The sequence below is a fragment of the Tinamus guttatus genome, unplaced genomic scaffold (assembly GCF_059628265.1).
Source record: "Tinamus guttatus ecotype Peru unplaced genomic scaffold, ASM5962826v1 Tinamus_guttatus_pri_ptg000307l, whole genome shotgun sequence".
NCBI classification, from domain to species: Eukaryota; Metazoa; Chordata; class Aves; order Tinamiformes; family Tinamidae; genus Tinamus; species Tinamus guttatus.
Window position 1 is genome coordinate 3,522,786 of NW_028288841.1, and position 22,245 is coordinate 3,545,030.

The 22,245-nt window shown below is 43.7% G+C and overlaps 1 protein-coding gene across 1 annotated transcript in view; it reads left to right on the forward strand.

Moving 5' to 3' along the window:
* Positions 1 to 22,245, forward strand: part of PTPRG (protein tyrosine phosphatase receptor type G) — a 375,249-nt gene that overhangs the window by 347,186 nt on the left and 5,818 nt on the right. Inside the window, exons 15-26 of the mRNA XM_088528261.1 lie at positions 1,963 to 2,054; positions 11,822 to 11,918; positions 13,527 to 13,609; positions 13,835 to 13,969; positions 14,212 to 14,346; positions 14,738 to 14,910; positions 15,608 to 15,743; positions 16,071 to 16,217; positions 17,992 to 18,085; positions 19,328 to 19,404; positions 19,815 to 19,943; positions 21,958 to 22,104. Coding sequence (XP_088384387.1) covers positions 1,963 to 2,054; positions 11,822 to 11,918; positions 13,527 to 13,609; positions 13,835 to 13,969; positions 14,212 to 14,346; positions 14,738 to 14,910; positions 15,608 to 15,743; positions 16,071 to 16,217; positions 17,992 to 18,085; positions 19,328 to 19,404; positions 19,815 to 19,943; positions 21,958 to 22,104 — 1,445 coding nt within the window. The remainder of the gene's footprint in view (positions 1 to 1,962; positions 2,055 to 11,821; positions 11,919 to 13,526; positions 13,610 to 13,834; positions 13,970 to 14,211; positions 14,347 to 14,737; positions 14,911 to 15,607; positions 15,744 to 16,070; positions 16,218 to 17,991; positions 18,086 to 19,327; positions 19,405 to 19,814; positions 19,944 to 21,957; positions 22,105 to 22,245) is intronic.

Below are 22,245 nucleotides of genomic sequence, written 5' to 3' on the forward strand. Positions count from 1 at the left end.
AAAAAAAAAGGCAAATAAGAGCTAGGAAACTTCTCTTGTGACTGTGTGTGAAATTGCTATGGCAGCACAAGCAGTTTTCAAGGAAATTAAGGATATGTGGGTTACTTTTCATGGGAGGAAAGTCTCTTGGTATGGACTGCTGTTCTGTAGATCATTACATTTGAGTGTTTTGGCTGCAAAAATATTAATATGTGTGTTGTTATGAGATGGCGATGTACTCAATATTACATAGAATAAATGTTAGCACTTAAATATTGTAGAATGCCAGCATTTCTGCATGCTGAAGCTTTTTGCTAAAATGAGCATACACTTGTCGAATGTTTGGAGTTCTTTATTATTCAGGAATGAGCATGTGGCTAATTAAAGTAGCATTACTATATTGGGAGGTGGTCAGATTGCAAGCCTATCTTCGCCAGTTACTTCTTGTAAATAAAATAAAAGGAAGCTGATTGAAATCTGAAAATGTCACTAGATGCAAAAAGCCACCCTGGAGCGTTACCTAATAAAATAAGAGTAGAAAAGTAATGACATGGTCAATATTAACAGCCATCAGCTGGAGCAAAATCAGATTGTCAGGGCTGGATCTATAAAATTCTTGCCAAAGTAAAACCTCATTTACACATACAGATCTTCATACCCTTTGCTAAGAAAAGCATATGTGACAGCTTAGAGGTTTTAGCTGCCAAAGATCTTTCACTCTGAATACAGTAAATGTCACATCTATTTATTTATCGTTAAATTTTGCTAAGTATCTGTAGAAATATTTGGATTTTTTCTATCATAATGTAGATATTTAAAAGGAAAAGAATCCAGATTATAATGCAGCTGTAGCACCAAACCATATGGCTGCTAAATGGGAGCAAAAATACACCACTGAATTACTGGGAGTAAACATAAACTGCATGCGATCTCCAGAAGAATATTAAATGGGATACATAAATACCAGAACATTGCCATAAAATCATGCTATCAGACAATAGTAGCCATCGGGCAATAGATTATTTCACGTGCTGAAAGTAATCACAGTTGTACAGCAATTTACATTTTCTCAATGCCAGACTGAAAATATCAACTAATTAATCTTGGCAAGGATGATGTTTTCACCAACTGCAGCGGTGATTATAACAATGTCTAGACTTCTTTTTCATCTGAAACGGGGAGAAATAAGACAATATTCCTACACCCCACTTTTATGAGAAACCACCAAGAGTTCCAGGTGCTTGAAACCATCTTGGTTGTCTTTAATTCAATTCAAGTTTGTGATTTCTTTCTCTCTGGAAAATATTTGTGGATGATTTATTGGTATATTGAGTAATATTTGCACTATGCTGAGCAAGAACAAATGGTCCAGTGGAATGCACGTTCAGTGCTATGAATGGTGTCTGGCAGGAGAGAAAACTCAAATTAGTGTGGGTGTTGTGTTGCCTGTTCTTTTGTGCAGCGACGGTTTCATGATAAGTTCTTTCGGATTCTGCATTGTTATATAAAAAGGAAAAAGTCAGTAATTTGTCTGCTCCAGGAGAGAAGCCTGTGTCTCTGCTCAGTCTGATGAAAACTTAATGGGGGCAATTGTCAGCTGTGTCTTCATTTTCCGTCCTTTGTGTTTCCTTACATGACGGGTAAGGAGAGAAGCCCCCTCCAGTTAGTTCCCTCCAAAGTGATCATCAAACTGCCTATGAACTAGGTGATCCTTGAACTTCTCTTGGCCATCGCAGGGAGCAGATACCCGGCATCTGTGTTTGCAGGGTTTAAGATTAGATGAAAATGTGCAGAGTTTGCCTCAATATTGGCCAGATTCATCCAGGTTTTTTATTACTGCATGTCGAATGAGCCTTGCCCCTGGGAACTCAGCTCTAGGTGATACTGAGCAAACGTTTTCTCTCCAGAGTTTGCAGATAAGAGCTTGGGACTTGAAATTTTATTTCCGAGGCAAATAACAACTCTGGATTTCTCTTTCTACAGATGATATGGAAGCAATTCCAGTCAAGCAGTTCGTTAAACACATCAGCGAGCTCTATTCCAATAACCAGCATGGGTTCTCAGAAGACTTTGAGGTATGATTTAATGATCCACTGGTAGAATGGTGTTTTCCTAAAGTTAATTGCTTATTGATAGTAAGGGGCTGTGTGACAGCTCTGTGATGTTGTTACGAGAGAAGTAAGTGTGATGCTCAAATGTATCAAAAGTAAAATGAAAATACCAATGTAATATTAGATATAAGTAATCTGAGATTAGATGTTTGTAGGTAGTTTCTAACCATTACAGAGCAAAGGTCCATGGTAGCCTTCTATTAGAAGCAGTTAGTGCTTCCAAGAGGTGCTTAGCAGGGTTTTATTCAATTGGAGAAGTTGCCTGCAATCCCAAGGAAAGATCTGATGAAACAAGGAGCTGTTCTTAACTTCGTGCTTTTGTTATGTATAACCTGAAGCTTATTTTACTCTTTGGGGCCCAGAATTTGCTTTCTTTAGTCCTAATGAATAGTCCCTTACCCCTTGAGTAACCCAAAAGGAGCAAAATAGCACTCCCTATGAGCGAGAGCAATAGATTTTGGCTGTCTATGAACCTCCCTCCAAGCTGTGACTGCATCCCCTATTCCTGAAGGATCTGTTCCTGAAGTCCTTGTTCATCCTCTGCTCAATCAGAAAAGATTGCTCTCAAAGTCATTGCTTGTTGTGTTGTAAAGCCAAGGAGAAAGGCTTCAGGGCTTGACTAGTCGTGTTTACTTAATGTGACTGTTTTAAAGTTTGTGACTTACTACCTATTTAGGATAGACTCTGACCTCTGCCTCTATAAATCGGAGGCAAAACCATTGGAGGGAGGCCTTTTCCAACCTCTTGAGTTACCAACCCCATATTGTCCATGCACAACAAATAAACATTATACAATATGAGGAAAGACTGAAGTCAGGCCCTAAAAACCACAGGCCAGCACTTCTTGGCTAGGTTTTAGGCATTTCTTTCAGGCAGTCTAGTTTGTGTTATGCATGTGTATCTCAGGGACAGCTCTGCTTACCAACAGGCAATGAAAGCAAATAGGTGACCAGATATCTACAGCTTCTGTGCTTGCTGCAGTAAAAGCAAGTCTTTGTGCAGGAATTGTTTTTAATGGGCCCATTTAAAACATTTATTGTTGCTGTTTGGTTACTGTCTATAAAGAGTAGCTGCTTTGTCCGATGCCTAAAAACCATTGTGTAAGTTGGAAACATTTTGTATTCATGAGGAAGGCAAATGTGTAAGGTGTTAAAGTGATTTAGTTCAATTGACTGCTGGCTGGATGGCTGAGCAGGAATATTGAGGCATTTAACAATGTTGATGGTATTCAGGACAAACATTTATTCTCCAGAGAGCAGAATTTGATCAGGATGATCAAATGCGACTCACTCTTCTCAATTATTTATGGATTGTGACCCCAGTGCTATTCATCACAGCTGGGTTTTACACCATTTAATTATTCAAAATAATCAGCAACACATCTGTAAACTTGGTCTGGCTTTAAGCAGGCTTTGCTTCAGCTGTCACAAAATCATCGCTATTAACAAACGTTGGACACCTTCCGCCCATGTTTTAGCAAAGAAAAGCGCTGCTCTAAAAGCCCTATTTTTTCCCTTCTTTGTGGAGCTCCCTGCTGTGAGTGCCAGGCCGCGGCGGCGAGTCGAGAGCTTCGTTTAGCCAATTAGTTCTCTTGTGGGGAGTCCGGGTCCCCGCTGAAGGCAAGTCAGCCTCCTCCAACTGCACTCGCACACCAATTCGGTTCTCCCGACAGGTTAAAATCTGGAGTGGCTCCTTTGAAGGGAGACAGTATAGCCACTCCGCGTGTATTTCTCTCTAACTGAGTTCTCAGCTGTCTAAAGACTGAATGAAACCTCCTCCTTTGAGGGAAAGGAGGAGGAATCCAAAGGAAACGCTCTGGGATAACAGTTTAGCTCCCTCTTGTTGCTGACTCCTCGCGGGCTTGTTTTTCTTCTCCATCATGTTTCACAGCGATGGGGCTGGAGGGCAAACCCAGGATTTTGCACACTCAGCATGGGTAATTTTTTTCCCAAGTGCCTAAACAGGCTCAGAAATCAGGCACCTGATTTTGCAAGTGGCTGAAGGATAGGGAAGCCCGAGGTCACATTTATACAGCAGCTATGAGAAGTAGCTAGTGTTGAACCCGTGTCTGAGCAGACCCAGCAGGGCTATTCCTGCTGGAATCATATCTGCCAGATATAGTGAAACTTGGCTGATGTTTTAGGGGAAAACAGAGGGATTCCAGCAGAAACAGAAAATCCAGTGTTACAGGGCTGCTAGCCTGAGGTGAAGGATACCACAGTCACCTGGTTCCAAGTGCAGAGCAGGAGCAACTACATCCTGCAAAGTGATTAAAAGCCACATTGGCCAGGTTGCTGTAGCACCAGCAAACTCTATCCTGGACAGGCTTTGCCTGCCCACAGCAGTCTGGCTTTCTGCCAAGATGCTGCTCCCGCTCTTGCAAGGGATGGCATAAAAGCAGCGTGAAGTCCTCGCCGAGAAGCCCTGCTGCTCTGGCAGGGATGGGACACGGCACCGATTCCTGGTGCGGATCACGTACATGGTGCTGAGGAAACGGGCAGCACGCGCGGCATCCGTGGTGCCCCCAAGCCCTTCCTACCAAGGACCTTCCAGAAAGGGGCCTGGAGTCAGGCAGGCTTGTAAAAAAAATCTACTTTTTCCATCTAAAAGGAGAAAAGAGGATGACAAGGAGATGCTGAAAAAGGAGAGCAATCCTATAGAATAAATAAATCTTCCCAAAGATAGTAAGCACATGTTTTTCTTAATGAAAAAAAGAATCCAAAATATCTTGCTGTGGGAGGTTGTTTTAGGGCGGAATCTCTGAAAGGAAAGAAGCAAGGAGCAAACATAATCTGCCCCATGCAGAAGGTAAAAACTGTCCAGTTGTTTGTTGCTTCTTTGGGGGTATGTTTCTTCCTGTGTTTCTGGCAGCGTGTTGTGGGTTGTGTTGTTTGTTCCACGAAGAAGCTTGCTTTGAAAGTAAATAGTATGACTGCTCCCTCCCTCCTTCCCTTAAATGAGCGGTAATTACAGCTAAATATTTTGCGAATGTGCTTAGGAAGCGTTTTATGTTCAGAGGAAAAAAGGACTTTGAACTCACAAATCTTTGCTTGGAAAGTACTTCCAAAATGAGTCCTGGCTGCCTTTGGGGAATCGTAATGCAAGTAGCTAGTTTTATTGTACGGTGATAACTTAGCTTTCTTGTATATACAGAATTGTTAAGGTTTCCTTTGAGTCCAATGAATCTTCAATATTTGATATCAACTAGAATTGTAAGGCCCAATTTAATACTGAAGAACAAGCAGCTTTCGAAAACGAAGTCCACAATCATGGGTTGTCGGTGCTGGTTTCTGATCTAACTCTTGGAGCTCCAGCTTGGCAGCCAGTCAACCTAATGGCGATAAAAGGCGAAGGAAGGAGCTTTCTGGGCTGCTCTGCTTGTGTCCTGGCAGGCAAGGAGAGGTGCTGCATTTTTGCAGGGCATCCCCGTGCTGGGGTTTGGTGGCCTGTCTGCCCTGGACACGCGGTGTCAAGATTGTGCAAAGCCCGGAGGCTTCCCCAGACACGGGTTGTATCTGGTCGTTGTCTAGCCAGAGATTGTATCAGCATCATTGTGTTTAATAGTGTATAATAGTCTTTGATAGACCTTTCTTCTGCAAATTTCTAATTGCTTTTTTGAACCTTTGTGGACTTCTGGTGTCCACACATCCCATGGCAAGGAGTGGTATGATTTGTTTCACAAGAACAGACCTCTTTTTGGGTTTAATTCATGTCTAATAGCATCTTTCAGTGCCTCATAGTTTTTACATTACAAAGATATTGCCTCCTAAATGCCATGCATGATTCTGTGTGCATCCCTCATATCTCCCTTTAATCATCTCTTTCCAAAACTGAAGGAATCTGTTTGAGGAGCTGTTCCAGGCTTCACGGCACTTTTGCCTTCTTTACCCTTTTTTTTTTCCTACCTTTACCATATCCCTTTTAAGATGAGAAGGCCAGAACCGTGCGCAGTATTTAATGCCTGGGTTTACTGCAGTATTATGCAGGGGCATAGAGATGTTTTCTTTTTCGTTTTCTATTACTTTCCTGCCTCCTAACATACTATTTGTTTTTTAACAACCGCTGAGCGCTCAGCCACCACCTCCAGAAAACTATCAGCTCTGACCCCAAGGTCTCTTCACTGAATGGCAGTAGCAAATTGAGAACCTGTCGGTGTGTATGTATAGTTAGGGTTGTTTTCCCAAGTACATCACTTTGCATTTATCAACATTGAATTCCATTTGCCATTTTATCACTCAGCCACTCAGTATTGTGAGAAAGTTCTGCTTCTCCTCACAAGCAGCTTTTGTTCTAATTATCCGGAATAATTTTGTATTGCAAACACACTTTGTCTTCTTTGCAGTGCATTTATGAGTAGAGCAGGTCCCTGTAAAGTTTCACTGGCAATATCTAATGCTGACAGTTCCTGGGCTGTGGGAGTTTTACCTTAAACCTCTTAATACATAAGGAGACTTTTCCTTTTGGTCCACAACTGATCATTTTTTTAAGAAAGGTTTTGTGAGAGACCTTTTCTAACATATTTTGGAAATCCAAATACCCAGGCTGTCCTGTCTGTGAACTTCACCCCCACACAGAGTTAGAGCTGTTCATTAACACTGCTCTTTCTTGCAACCTCTGGCATTTTGTCCCATAGAGAAGTCAGATTTAGTGGGCTGTAGTGCCCCAAATCCCTCTGGATCTCTTTTTTAAAAAAATAGTGTCGCATTTGTCGCAATGTCGCCATCCTCTGTTCTCCTGTACCCAGCCTGGCTGTACAGGGCACGCGCCCCCCGAATTCTTGTATCAACAAGAGGACAAAGTGTGTCTTCCCATGGCAATTTTTTCACCCCTGTGAGCACAGCTCTTTTCCTCTAAAAAGAGAAAAATAAACCAAGAAATCACCCCTGGCTCCCAAAACGAGCTGAGAATTTCTATGCCACAGTGCCATATTCGGACTTCAGGGACCTGGCAGTTTTATTTACCTGCTCCGTAATTCCGGCGTGGGTTGGTCCTGCTGCTGCAGGCGGGATCGGGTGGGTGAGCGCAGCCTCCGCGGCCCTGCGAGCTGATGATTCATTGCCCATTTGGAGTCTGCCCAGGCTCCCTGAACTTGGAGGCAGCCTGTCTAGCTCAGGCTCATCTCATAAATTGAAAATATCTTTATACTCCGGTGGCACCTGCTTCTAAATGTCCTGAAATCCATAAATCCATATCTTCAGTAGTGTGGCAGGGATCTGCTGCTGTTCTTCGCATGGTTGTCATTGCTTGAGGTGAGGGTCACTAGCTCGTTTTAACCAGTGACCTCAGGATTCTCTTACAAAGGGCGAAATTGAAGGCAGAAATGGTCCTGTGCTTCGCACATTTCTTAAGACTAAAACCATTGTGTCGTTACACCAGGATCCTTTTTGGACTAGACACAGTCTCCATCATACACGTGCTATAATTCCATCCACTCTAAGAATTTTGGACAGCAGGAAAATGCCACTTCCAAAGCATGCTGCTTGGAGACCTCACTGCTCTGGGAAAAGCTCTATAACATTGGCTCCAGATCACCATAATTAGGGATGTTCTCAGCCTGTGTGGTGCTGTGCTGAAACCAAAGGGAAGCAGCACTGTGAAGCTGGAAGATGAAGGACTTGGTGCAGAAAAGGGTCTTCCTGGAGTTTTGTGTTCTTATTTTGCTGCTCGACCTACCCTAAGAAATTGATATTGTGAATTAGCAAGTGAGGAAAAGCAGTAAAAGAGACTCAGACCTCTGGGCTTTCTGTTATTAATTATAGCTCAACAACAGCTCTCAAATTTTCTGCCTGGAAGTCCCATTCCAAGGACCTATGGCCCTACCTGGGGAATGCAAGATTTCGTTCAGCCCCTGGTACGTTGCTGCCCAGCATCAAGATACATCACAAAAATGTTGCTGTGCCGTTGTCAGCTCCCTCACGCTTGTAGGCATCACCTGGGTATATAGGTTGGCTGCGTGCAGAGCTCAGTGCGTGAATTTTTAACCCCCATAATGATTCCTCCACTACCATTGCTGTGTTCAGTCCTTCTACTTTGTTTATTTTTCCCTTCTGTCTAGGCTCTCCCCAGTTACCTTTCTCCCGAGTTCCGTCAGAGGGTTTATACTAGTGCTAAATTACTACAAAAATCTATGCTATTCCAGTGGGAGATCCTCAAAAGCTATTTGCTCTCCCTGCAGGTATTCTATCTTCATGTTTGCAGAGCAAACAGCAAGAGCACAACCACAGAATTCTCTAATTTGGGATTAAACTAACAGATCAGGAGTGATCATAGGGGTGGATGCACTCACTACTCTCGTGCTGGAAAATTCCGCAGGAAGATAAAACAGTTTTGGAACATCTCTCATTTAGTCCTTCAAATTAGGATCCTTTCTTTGTTCGTGATTCCTCCTCATTCCTATTCATAGGCTTTTACAGTCCAGCCCCTGCTAGGACATCTGCCGATGGAAGTAATGGGAAGCAACTGCAGCGCTGCGTAAGGCCAAATCGAGAGACTGAGTTCCTGCTCAGTCACTGTAGCAAAACTTCTTGCTCCCAACCTCATATTGCCAGCAAGACGCTGGAGCGGTTTGATTTTCCACTTTAATGGAAATTCTTTGAAGTTTAGAAGAAACTAATCTGTAACTTGTTTCAGGAAGGCAATGAAAACGGGTCATTAAATCTGGGTGTATCAAATTCCAATTAACATTAGCGTGGACAATATAATTAAAAGGTAAATTAGCCATAATAGCAAGAACTAGGACACTTTTTACAGTAACTAACAGTCAATTGAAAGCGTGTACTTTGGCTCCTTGGGTTGTCGATGATAAGTTGCTAGGACAGGACTAGAGGCTGCATCCATTCATCTTTGGGCAGTAATGCGTTCTGCAAAGTTAAACATAAAAAGCAGCAGCATGCTAGCCAGCCACCATTAAAATCAGTGGAAGAGGCTAAAAGGATTAAGGAAAGCAGAAGAAAAGCCCCTAGAGTGGAAAAGTTTGTCTGCTCTGGCTGGATGAATTGCAGATTTGGTGATAAGGGGAGTAGCTGTCCTTTTACTCCAAGGTGCCAGTAGCAGTTTCGTGTTAATTGGAGGAGACTCTTTAGGTTGCAGTGAGTAGCCTGGGCACCAGGGTTGACCTGATGGCCTGCCTGCAAAATTGTAATAATAGTATAATCATGCAGATGTCTTAAATGCAAATGATTGACTTGGTAAGCAGTAAGGTTTAGAAATCCGAGGGTGGTAATTGCATTAGCGTTACCAAAGGTTAGGAAAGTAAATATGCAATAATATGTAATATGGTACAAAGGCATAATTAGGAAGGTGACTTTTTGGAGCTTTCTCCAGGGTGATATTCATTAACACCAGGCCATCATGTTCCGCCAAAGGGTAAATTAGGCACTAAAAGCAGGCAGAGGTAACAGGCTGCGACTAGTCCAGTCTTCTTGCGGCATTTTGTGCGTTGATGAAAGGCAACACTTGGAGTTTAATAACGAAGGAATGTTGACTTGGGCCTTGCTGTCTGGGGTAGCGAGGCTGTGGTTCAGTGATTTGCGGTTAGCATGGGGAGAGGGGAAGCCAGGAGGCAAGAGAGGGTGGATAACCAGCCCCAGCTCACCCGTTCAGCGCGGTCCTACGGCGGGAAGAGTTGAGGAATGTGGGAAGTGGGGGAGCTTTCCTTGAAGCCCTGCATGTGCAGTGAGCAGGTACCGGCCTCCAACGTTAAGAGTATTAAATTTCATTTAAAACGTTAAGTTTTTAATAAAAGCCTTTTGCAGGTGATCACCTCTCACAGTGTAAGATCTTTTCCAATGACATGTTTTTCATCCCCTTGGCCTAATCTTCCTCTTCTATTAACTTTATACAGGCCAGCTGGGAACACTGCACAGTTGAAAAAGCAGTCAGCATCAACATAGAAAGGTTAATTAAAATGATTAACCCCTCCAACAATTCCCTTGTGGAAAAATCCTATAGAATTTAATAGGAAGTGTTACATTTACTATGTAGTATTTAAACTGTGAGAGAATTCCTTAGCAGGGATGTAATTCCCTATAAAATTTATACCTTTTGAGAGTATTTTCCATAGAACTTTACTGGATTCATCCATACCGCATTCTACAGCATTTGGCATAAATGCTTCAATGCTAATAACTGCTCCAAAAATAATTTTGCGGTGCTATAGGGGTTTAATGTTTGATATGGGGCTGTTCAGAAAGGGAGGATATTTTTCAGAAGTGACCTGCAGCAGTCCAGGAATAATGTTGCATTGTTTCTGAATGCAAAAAATATATAAAAAAAGGCAAAACCAAGTTGCATTAAATCATACAAAAATGTAGCTAACGCTGCTTTTGCATCTGCAATTTAGGCTGAACTGAGCCTGCCCACTGTATAATCAAAAGTCCCTTGTTTACTGGAGCAGACAGGCAGAATTAGGGGAAGCACACACTTTAATGTGATTTTATTTTTCCATGATAGAAATGGAGCTCTGAAAATTCTATTAGGGCCAGCTGAGAGTTGTGCCTGATTCCTCTTTGTCTTTGCTCTGCTCGTCCCCTCGCCAGTTGTCTGCGTCTCCAAGTGGAGAGGCAAGCGAGAGCAGCAATTGTTCGTTTGGGAGTGCCATGTGGATATAAAAGCTATAAAATGTTCAAGGTTTTACTATACTTTGCACTTTTAAAATGTAAATGCCAGGGAAGATATCAAAATTGCTTTGCAACTCCTTTGTGAAATGTCTGCATAATGCTGAACTCTGTTACATCTGCTGTTTGTATAGCATTTCTCTTGATAATTTTTCTCTGTCACTTAGCTCGTGATCTTTGTAGCAGCTGTGAGCTTCTAATGACTTTCCCTCTTAGGCAGGTTCTGTACTGTTACTTTTAAAGCTCGCAGTACAAAGTAATTTGGCACCTCCCTGCATAACCTTGGGGGAAATTAGTTCTATTTGGTGTGATTTCTGGGACCCACAAAAGGTTTGAATAAATGTAGCTTCTTCCACAACTTTGTAAACTGCAAAACACCAGTATGTTTTTCAAAAGGTTGTTTTAAAACTAAGTTTATGCTAATGATAAAAAGCTTTTTACTTTTTCTTTCAGAAAGATTGCATTTAAATACATAATAGAAACTATTTCTTGGAAGTGCTATAGTACATGAGATTTAGTGGTTTACTTGCAATGCAGTCTCCAAAATATATAACTAGGCCAAGGGGAATAGCTGCTGCTCTCGGGGGCAAAGAAGAGACACTCTCGCCACACATAGCCCTGTATTCAGTTGTTTGCTGATACAAGTAGGTTAAGAACTAAAAAATCAACAGAAATCTCACTTAATTCCTCAACAAGACAAACATCTGCATCTCTAGCTGCCTGAACAGCTGGCCTCATTCGGATGGGTAAATGTCTGAATATACAGGGTCCAACAGATAGATCTGGACCAGCCTTTTACCTCTTTCACTAAATCATTTGCTGTTAATAGGTGTACCTGCAGTGGTATTTAAAGCCCTATCTGTTATCTTCACAGATCTATTTTGTTTATATTTTATAAAAGTCATCCCTCTGCAGAGAACTAACAAAAGGTCAGTAGAGAACTTAAATGTCAGAAGCCCTGTTTTGAGGGGTTATCAGCAAATAAGTTGTTTAGCACTCCAAAGTCTTCTGCAGAGTTGTTTTTGTGCTTAATTTCTTATGCCACATTGTTGCAAAAAAAAATGAACTTCATTTCTAGACTGACAGATTTTGTCTTTGAACCATTTTGGTGCCTAGGAAGTGCAGCGCTGTACGGCCGACATGAACATCACGGCGGAGCACTCCAACCACCCCGACAACAAGCACAAGAACAGATACATCAACATCCTCGCATGTGAGTACGCCTGAGCGACAGGGCAGGGAACTGATAGGGAAAGACACTCTCTTCCTTTCAGTGTGTCAGTGTGCAACAGGTGATTCAAAGTTACATTATTGCACAATAATTAATAAATACATCAAAGTGTGACCGAGAGATCCTTTTCCTACTAAAAGCAAAGAAACTTGACTTCTTTGGAGCCAGAATTTCACTCAGGCTTTTGCCTTAAGCCGTTTGATGGTACAAGTGGTGTTTTAAAAGTACCAGTTCAGTGTGAAACTTTGCAGTGGAACTACTGGGATCAATTGATGATAAGACCTGTCTGCCTGCTAATCTCTGAAAACTGGCCTAAGGAAAGTGCATAGTGGAGCAAAGGGTTTTATTTATGATCCTTGGGTTTCCCTTATAATCCCAAAGGTGCTGAATCTTCCAGCAATGTATCTGCTGTATTTCAAACTGCTTCAGCTCTGTGTATGACTTGGGCAAACAATGATCTTTTCAGCACAGTGCAGGATTTGTCTGTATCCCTCGGAGAACTGCAAATCTGGCCTCTGCTCTAGAATGCAAATTATTGCAGGTCGGGAATGGAAATGCGGTAACTTTTTCCATAGTGTTCTCTGATGTGGAATGAATGGCAGACGCAGCAGTCACTGTGATTTAGCAGCTAAGGTGGATAGCCTCTGATACAGCAAAGCTCACAGGGTTTATCTTCATTCACCAGTACCACTGCAGTAAATCTTAAGTGTTTTGGATGGCGAGGAAGGATGCAGATCTCTGAGGGATGCTCAGAAGTGAACAAGGCGCAGGCTGAGGAGCAGCTCCCACATCTGTAATAGACCTGCTCTGTGGCTTTGGGCACGGGTATTCGTTGCCGTTGTCCCAACTCTGATTTTAGGCAAAGCTGTGAGATCCCCCTGGGCTCCTTCTGGGGGGCAGAGGGAGAAGTAGCATTCAAGGGAAATTGGAGCAGGAGGCAAAGTGTTCCAGATTGCCCTGGAGGAACCTCTCTCTCCTTTGGTGGTCGAGGGAGGCAACTTCTTGTTGGAGGTTTTTAACATCCCAAAGCTGCTGCCTTGCAGCAATGGAACACCTGCATTTTTTGTTCTATTCAAGCAGAAATTCAGACTTTGGGCTGCAAGAGAAACAGCAGCAAAAGACCTAGAATCTGTCCTGTTGGGTCTCCGAGGGTGGCGAAGGAGCGAGGGCACAGCACTAAGGGAAGGCTAACGCCAAGCCAAGGCAGTTTTCCTCCTGCAAGAGCTGAGCTGGTGTCTCTGTACAGTGTTATATATAGGACATTCTCTGCGGTGCCAAGGCTCTTTGAACCACGTTGCACTGTGCATGTACGTGATCCTGGAGATCCTTCTCCTCCTTGAGCTCCAGTGGGAAGAGCACCAGGCATTTGAAGGGATGTGAAGCCTGAGGCCTGCTACCATGGTCAGATGGCTGAGGGCAGGCGCTTCCCTCTTCCCTTTGACTCCAACCCAAAGCCGCTTCTACAGGTTATTAATATTCCCTCAATAGGTAGGAATTAATATTCCTCCAATGTGTAGGAAACAGGATGTTTACCTGCCTTTCTGCAAAATATTTCCTTAATGCTTCTCTGGTCTGTTTTTTATCCTGCAGATGATCACAGTCGGGTGAAGCTAAGGCCTTTACCAGGAAAAGATTCAAAGCACAGTGACTACATTAATGCTAATTATGTTGATGTAAGTTGTTTGAGTTGTTTTTTCTTTTCCAAACCTGAATCCTTCCACCAAGAGCAAGTATTGCTACTTGCAAAGTGTTTGTATTTTCCAGCTTCCTCTGATAGTTTTGTTACAAATCCCTCAGTATCCTAAATGAGAAAGGCACCTTTCTTTGGTGCATTTAAATTATTAATGTCTGCTATGATATTGCTTTCATCTTACTTGGCATTATGGTTTTCTTTGTAGGGTTACAACAAAGCAAAAGCCTACATTGCTACCCAGGGTCCTTTAAAGTCTACATTTGAAGATTTCTGGAGGATGATTTGGGAACAAAATACTGGAATCATTGTCATGATCACAAACCTTGTTGAAAAAGGAAGAGTAAGAGAATTTATAATTTGTTAGTAGCTGCTGCTTGCCACAGCCTTGAATCACGTAGGCAGAATTTGTTTAAAATGGTTGGGATGATATGAAATAGATGTATATATATTTGTTGACTTACAATATATAATAAAGAGGGATACATAATTAGCCATGAATTTACTCTTCTAAAATGCCCTAAGTGCCTATGTAAAGGACAGCTGAAACCTTCAGCCAACCCTCCCAACTCTCTCTTTGCTCAGAGGAAATGCGACCAGTACTGGCCCTCCGAGAACAGCGAGGAGTACGGCAGCATCATCGTCACGCTGAAGAGCACAAACGTTCACGCCTGCTACACTGTGCGCCGCTTCACCGTCAGGAACACAAAGATGAAAAAGGTGAGCGAAGCCTTTGCTGTTCTCGTCCAGGTGCCTTCTGGCCTTCGCAGCGTGCAGGCTGCACCAGGGCAAAGCTTCAGCTGTTGCACGGACAGCTTGACGTAGCAGCAGGGTGGGAAATAAGTAAGCAAAGCCAGAATTGCTAGGAACCTGGTGAAAGGCTTAGCCCGTATATCTTTCTTTCAACTTCACTGCTGCTTTAGTCCCACGGTTACTACTGTTATTTTCTGTTCCCACCTGTATTTTTCCTTGAACTCTGTCTCCACCTAGCAGGAGGCAGAGGCTGCAGAGGATTTCTTCTGTCAGTCAGCCACTTTTGCAGCTGAGCGAGCGGGGGAGGTTGAATCTATTTCCACGCTTCCCTCTTGTGATGGTTCTCTTCTCGCTGCAGGGTCAGAAAGGCAATCCCAAAGGGCGGCAGAACGAGAGGACGGTTATTCAGTACCACTACACGCAGTGGCCTGACATGGGGGTGCCGGAGTACGCGCTGCCCGTGCTCACCTTCGTGCGGAGATCCTCAGCAGCCAGAGCGCCGGACACGGGACCAGTGGTTGTGCACTGCAGGTATGAGCGTGATGAGCTACTCCGCAGCCAGCATCTTAAATGCCAGTGAAGACAAACACATGAGTTATTAACGCAGGAAGGGTATGGCAGCTCCATGGAGTACGGGGAGGTGTGGGCGTGCTTTGCCTACGTTTCAAGCCAGCTCCAATGCAGAAGCTTTCTAGTTGCATTAGCAAAGCCTTGCATCGTGCTGCTGAGCAGGTCAGCGTTGCACTGATGCGGCTGTGCAGTTCCTGACGTGATGCTTCTTTGCAGGCTGCCTGTTCAGGGCATGGGCAGGGCAGGATCACATCCACTGGCAGTCGGCCGTGCGAGTGCCTGCAGTCCTGGAGCAATCCTTAGGCTCCTCATGCAGCTCTGGCACGGGACCGCACTCATATTCACTAGCACTTGCAGTCGATAGAGGACTTCCCTTGAATGCTCTGAGGCTGAAGTCAACCAAGGCAGTCCCAGCCTGGGTCTGGGATAGAATAGGTTTGGTATAGGGTGGGTTTCCACATGGCTTCCTGTAGCCAGCGCCAGTGATAACAGAAAGGAACAGGACACCACACAGAAGCATCCACATGGTGAAAATCCCAGATCCAGAACAGCTCATCCTGCACTCTGCACAGTGGTGCCAGCCAGTGTCAATGGTACAATTATAAACACTTGCTTTGGTTCAGCTCCGTTACATGCGTTTCTTTTATGTCTTCTCTAGTGCTGGTGTTGGCAGGACTGGTACCTACATTGTGATAGACAGCATGCTGCAACAGATAAAAGACAAAAGCACAGTTAATGTCCTGGGTTTCCTGAAACACATCAGGACACAGCGCAACTACCTCGTCCAGACAGAGGTAACGAATGCAGTGGGGTTGAATTTAAAGCCATCTTCATTTTTATACTGTAATCAAAGAATGGATTTTTCAGTTGCATCCCTGTAAATACAGGATATATTTCCAGGCGTTTACTGTACTGGAATATCACTCCTAGACTAGAAACTTCAGATTCTACTTTTGACTTTTTCAGAGTTGTGTGTGTTACACTCCAAATGTTTATTCCAGACTTGGCCGTATTTGCATGGTGGCTTGTTTTGCAAGGAGGATGTAGCCCTTTTTTTCGGGTGCTCTGCCCCTCAATTAAAGTACTCCAGGTGCCTTTGTGACATATTACTCTTTTTCTAGGAGCAGTACATTTTTATTCATGATGCCTTGTTGGAAGCCATCCTTGGGAAGGAGACTGAAGTATCTGCAAACCAGCTGCATAGTTATGTTAACAGCATCCTCATACCTGGCATAGGAGGGAAGACACGACTAGAAAAACAGTTCAAGGTAAAGCTTATCACAGCCACCCAGGGGCACTCAGTCCCCCACTCCCTGCTGCATGACATGTCTTCACTGCCTACTGCTAAAGATAAGGAACCAAACCAGAACCCTGGAATAGCTCAGCAATCTTAATTGTGCTGATTGAAATCAGCACTAATACTTTTCAAAAGCGGGAAGGTGGAAGTAGACGCTCCTCCGAGTGTGCTGCTGTTCCCTCTTTCCAAAGGGCCTTGGGCATTTCTGTGTGTGGTTTGCTTGGCTGGAGTCGCTCTCCAGGCTGCCCTTCTCACACCCATGTGTGCAGAAAGTAATGAAATGAAGTTCTTAACACCACTTACTATTTCAATAGATATCTGTAGATGCACACACTTAAAAAGGCTCCTAGACCAGGCAAACACAATACATCTTTCACTGCTAATAGCTTACTTGCTGCTTTTCCTTACTATGTTATAGCTGACCTTCATTTTGACCAGAGTAAAACTTTATGCATTTTTCTCCTATTTAAAACCTAAGATTTTCTGATTGTGTTTTTTTAAACATGCATTTAAAACTATGCTGTGTTACTGTGTATCATGAGAAGATTATACATTAAGTCTGTTTTCACAGTTAAACTTGATCGAGAAATGGCTAAGGAACTGAAACTGTTAAATGATGCCAGGTGCCAAACTATTCAAAACTGAATAGGCTATTTTCCCAATTCACTTGTAAAAATCTCAATACTTCTGCATCAGTCAAGACATTCCAGATGCTTAATTACTGAATAAAGAAATGTACACAATATGCAGCAGGAGAAAAAGATCTGGTACCAAAAAAAAATTTGCATTTCTTTTAAGAAAAAATACCAAGTTTTAAGTGTAAAGATGTTTTCTGATGGAAAAATTTCAAAAACCTAAGTAAGTGCTATATTCTGAAATTGCTTTGCCAGAGATGCACAGGAATTTAGAAACTCCACAGCTTTCATTGGGGCTTACGCGGGTACTTAGATGGGTTCTTTCTTGTTCAGAGTGCTTTTGAAACTGGGGCTAAGTAAGGATGTGGCCAGCAGCAATTATTAAACAGTTCCCTTGCTTCTGCTGCTACCACTAAGTTGGCAGAAAATAACTTGTGCTCATGCCCTCGTGGAGCAGTTTACATCTAACTATCGTAGTGTAAAATTGCACTGAGTTTGAGTTTCTACTGCAGGAAGCCACCTTCACCCTCTTCACTCCAGCAGAGTTTGGATAGACTATGGAGATGTGGATACACTAGGAAAGGGATATTCCAATACAGATCTGCCTCTGGGATGAGTTGGCAGACCAGAGAGCGTAACCCATGGGCTCAGCTCTCCAATGCCCATGGGGCTGAGTTCCCACAAGGCCTGGCAGGGAAAGACATACGGCAGGAATCATCCTGCTTTTATTGTAAAAGAAAGTAGAGAAGGGGTTTTGTTGTTGTTTTATTTTGCTGAATTTTTCTCCTGGAGACCTGCTTCTGACCGAGTATACCTGCAAGTCTATGAAATATATTCTCCAAGATGACTAAAGATAGTGTTCTGTGAACGTGTGTTTTGATGGAAGTTCATTCTAAGGATATTTTGAAGCTGAGAGCTGCAGAGATCTTTTTATCCATTAAACACACTGTGTGAAAAGGATGATTTCCATGGGCGTCTTGAGTACTTTAAACAAATTTAACAGTGCAGTTTATTCTGCTACTGATGCATCTTCCCAGGAGTTGGCAAAGAAACCTCCTCTCTTCATTTAGAGCACCACAAGGCCTGACTTGCTACTTTATTCTCTTTCAGCTGGTTACACAGTGTAATGCAAAATATGTAGAATGCTTCAGTGCTCAGAAAGACTGCAACAAAGAGAAGAACAGGAACTCATCAGTCGTGCCGTGTAAGATCACATCTTCGGGTTGATTACTGCCTAGCATAACTTTTTGTACTGAATTCTCCTTGCATGAAAAGGTCTAGCCACTAAAGGAGAAATGTAATCTCTTGTTCCCACCAAGCCGCCTTGTCTTTCGGAATTACTCTGATGAAACTGAACAAAAGAAAATAGTTAAGGTGTCGGTCAGATATACTGTCCAAGTGAAATGTTAATTTGAAGAGCTTAAGAATTTGAATAATTATGTTAGAGGGCAAATCTGTGGAGTGGCAAGAGAATTACTTCGATACAGCTTCCTGCTCAGGTCAGATCTCCCAGCGTGATAGACAGAAGTTGTCAGTAGTTCAGCGATGACTGTGGGTTTCTCTGTGGGTTTGTGGCTGTCTTGGTGGAGCACGGGAGGCCCCTGTATCTCAGCCTTCCCCAGATTGAGGGTATTTAGTGCCTGAGGCCGTAGTTTCACAGTCTTTAATACAGCATCTGTGCATGTCCTGGTCGCCCCGCAGTACCCATTTGCTCCAGAGCAAGCATGGGAACAGGGTCATTTCCATCAGATTACCTGACAGCCAAACTGGGACAAAGGTATAAGCACAGATCTGGTCCTTCACAAAGCTTGCCAAGAAAGAGGAAAGCCCTCAGAGTAGAGCTGATTAAGAAATGCCCACAGGCAGAAGGAGTCTTACTTTGCACTTGATGTTTGGGAGTGGCAGTGCTCTTGGTTTGGCGCGAGGAGCCTCTCCATTGGTCCCAGGGTGCTGGTGAACCCGGTCCTCAACCCTGGAGAGGAGCAGCCCTGCTGCAGGGCAGCGTGTTCCCCCAGAGGTTGTCCCGCCCTGCAGCTGGGAGCGCTCAGGGATGGTAGAGCTGCCGAGAGGAGGGGAAGACAGCATAAATCAGCCATGTTCGTGTGCTGCTGGAGACAAATGGAGACGCTGCAGTCAAGTATTACCCGAAATCCCCCGTTATCACCGCGTATGCTGTCATTTGGCAATTCAGCCTGCTGTGAAAATCTTGCTATAGGAAAATTTGATTCCTGAAATTACTTTGTCCTTGTGGGAATATTGTGCAACGTTCTGTTTTTATATCCTGTGCTAGTCGGCAGTGCTTTAACACGGTTAAAGTGCTGGCCTGCTCCTGGGGGAGATGGGAGCTGCTCACTGTTTGGTTTGTTAACATCTGAGAAATTCCTGCTTTCTGCATTGTGCCATGATCAGGCTTTGATTTTTTTTTTCTTTTTTTTTAATCTTATAGCTGAGCGTGCTAGAGTGGGCTTGGCACCACTGCCTGGAATGAAGGGAACTGATTACATTAATGCCTCTTATATCATGGTGAGGAAGCCAACACCTAATTACAAAGTAAAATCAATTCTAAGGTGCTAAATACCAGATGCCTGTAATTGTCTTAATTCTGTATGTAATGGCTGTGTATTAACAGATGAGATTTTAACACCTTCCCCATAATGTAAAGCTATTAACTGTGTTTTATTAAAGATTGTTGCCTAAAAAAAATAAATACAAGATGCATTTATGTGGAATTAATATTTCCATGAGATACAGTCAAATAAATACTGGAATGTAGAGTAAATGAAAACAACAGGGACTCTGCAGAATTATAGTCTGTGCGAAAATATTGTAGAATAAAATGAAAAAAAAGTAATTAGCTGTCCCCAAAGATGAAATTAATGCTTTGAGAGTACTTCAGGCAGTAAGTAACTGTGTGGTTTGTTTTGCTGCAAAAGGGCTACTACAGGAGTAACGAGTTCATCATAACTCAACATCCGCTGCCACATACAACTAAAGATTTCTGGCGAATGATCTGGGATCACAACGCACAAATCATCGTCATGCTGCCGGACAACCAGAGCCTGGTGAGTTGGCAGCTTCCCTGCCCCTGCCGTGGGGTTATTGCTCAGCTCAGCAGGGCACCTTGCACTGAGAGAGGCTGCTGGGTGGCCAGGGCTGTGCGCAAGGACCTTGCAAAGAGCAGAAAGTCTCAGCAGAGACAACAGCACAGGTGCTCGTTTGGCTGAGGGTTTACGGCTAAGCCCAGAGAGGGCTAAGGCCTTGCGAGGTTTGCAGTGTTGTTTCTAATGTAAGCAAAAAGCAAATGTGTACGTTGACTTCAGTGGAAATAATGAGGTGGAGAGAGAAGGCGACACAGGTGAAGCGCTAATCACTACTTGCAGATTTACCAGCGTGTCTCAGGAGTTAGAAAGGATTAAGAAGTAAACAGTTTGTTTTTCCATGCACGCTTCACTCAGGTGAATAGACGACTGCAGCCGAGCGTGGTAGAGAAACCACCTTCATTAGAGGAGAAGAGCAGTCATGAGGGGCTACTAAGGAGGCAGCAGTTGATACACTGTGTAGGGGGAGATGAAAGGGACTGCAGGCATCGCAAGGCAAAGAGCTATCAGAGAAACACGAATGAACCAGAAGGCACCAGTGAAAGGAAAGCACACAGGGTAGAAATGAAGAGCCTGGTGTTGTCTTTGCAAGTGTATGGAGTAGCTCGGGAGGACAGCAGGGGCTGAGGGGTAACGGGGGAGCGCTGGCTCGGAGGCCTGGCAGCCGGTTCGGCCTCGCCGTGCTCAGGACGGAGGTCGGCTGACGCGGCCGTGGCGCCCGCGTGGGCTCCGTGTCTCGTGGGGGTTGTGTTGGCTGGCAAGAAGGGGTGGCCCAGGAGTGAGACCGCCGAGTGCTCGATGTGCAGTGTGAAAGGACAAGGTGATCCTGCTGCTGCGCAGGGATCTGCTGCAGTGGAGGAGAAATCAGCAATATCGCCCTTTTCGATGTCACTTCTGCAGGCTGAGGGCAGAATTTTCAAGGCTCTTAGGGGACGTAGGGCCCCAAGTTTTGTTTTCTGAACAAGCCTAATTATTTAAGGTCCAAATCTCAACAGTATCTTGCACATCATCTGCATCAAGTCTCCGGGCCCATAGAGATCAGCCGGTTTGCAGAGAGACGTGTCCGCAGAGGGACAAAGCAGGGCTCGTGTTTTTTCAACACAGGAAAACACAGAGTCTTCAGGGACATGGCCAAGCAGTGCCAAGCAGGATGCTGGGTTGGTGGCTCTCCTTATGCTTCATGGCCCTCTGAAGCCAGGAGGAGAAACAGGCTTTGCGTGTATGTGGTTACAGAGCCTAATTTTCTTTCTCCACAGTGAAATCAGACTGCACGGTTGCTTTTTAAGGAATGGTGTTGACAGTGTGTTATCGATACCCCATCAGTTAGTAAGGCTACTTCAGCACCGAGCCTTTATTCCCATTTACAGTCTCTTGGAGAATTTATAGTGTCATACTGTTTTCATTAGAGTTTGCTGGAGAACTTACATTATGGTAAGCCAGTGTTTTTCTCAAGGTTAAGAACATTTCATTTTTTCCCTTTCTCTTCACTCCTCACTTTTAAAAATTCAACCCCTACATAGAGCATCTGTCATTCCTGTACCTAGGCCTGATGCACAGAGCTTCTACTGGTACCCTTTAGGATTAGACCACAATAAATACAAATTAAAATTAAAGAAAAAAAAATTAAAGGTCAGTGCATTTTTTTTCTAAATAGATACCTGACTTTCGTGCAGAATTGTGTAGACAGGAGGCAATAAAGCCTGGGATATAATACAAAGGTTAAGTATGAGCAAGCTAAAATAACCATTTCCCTATGAAACCAATTAAAAAGCAGGCGCTACCTGGTTGGGCACACAAAGGAAGGATCTGCTAGGCTTAGTGACAACCGTTACAGTAAGTTGGTTTTAGACACAAATGTTTTTAAAGGTTAGTTTCTGATCGTCTCTGTTTATGAAACCGATTTTTTGATCCACTGGATTTTTCAGTCTCGCTGAGGGTGTGGGAAGGGCTGCAGGACGTGTGTTGTGTTTTCCTGCAGGCAGAAGATGAGTTTGTGTACTGGCCAAGTCGCGAGGAATCCATGAACTGTGAGGCCTTTACTGTGACTCTTATCAGCAAAGACAGGCTGTGCCTCTCGAACGAAGAGCAAATTATCATCCATGACTTTATCCTTGAAGCTACCCAGGTAAAATAAGCTCCCCAGATGTGGGCCTTGGCTGCTCTCCAAAATGGATGTTGATGTTGTTTAAGCATGGGAAAGAGAGTTCGGAAACAGTCTTGGAAAGAGTTTACTTGTAAGTGCTTGTTTGTGCATGTGGTTCCTTGG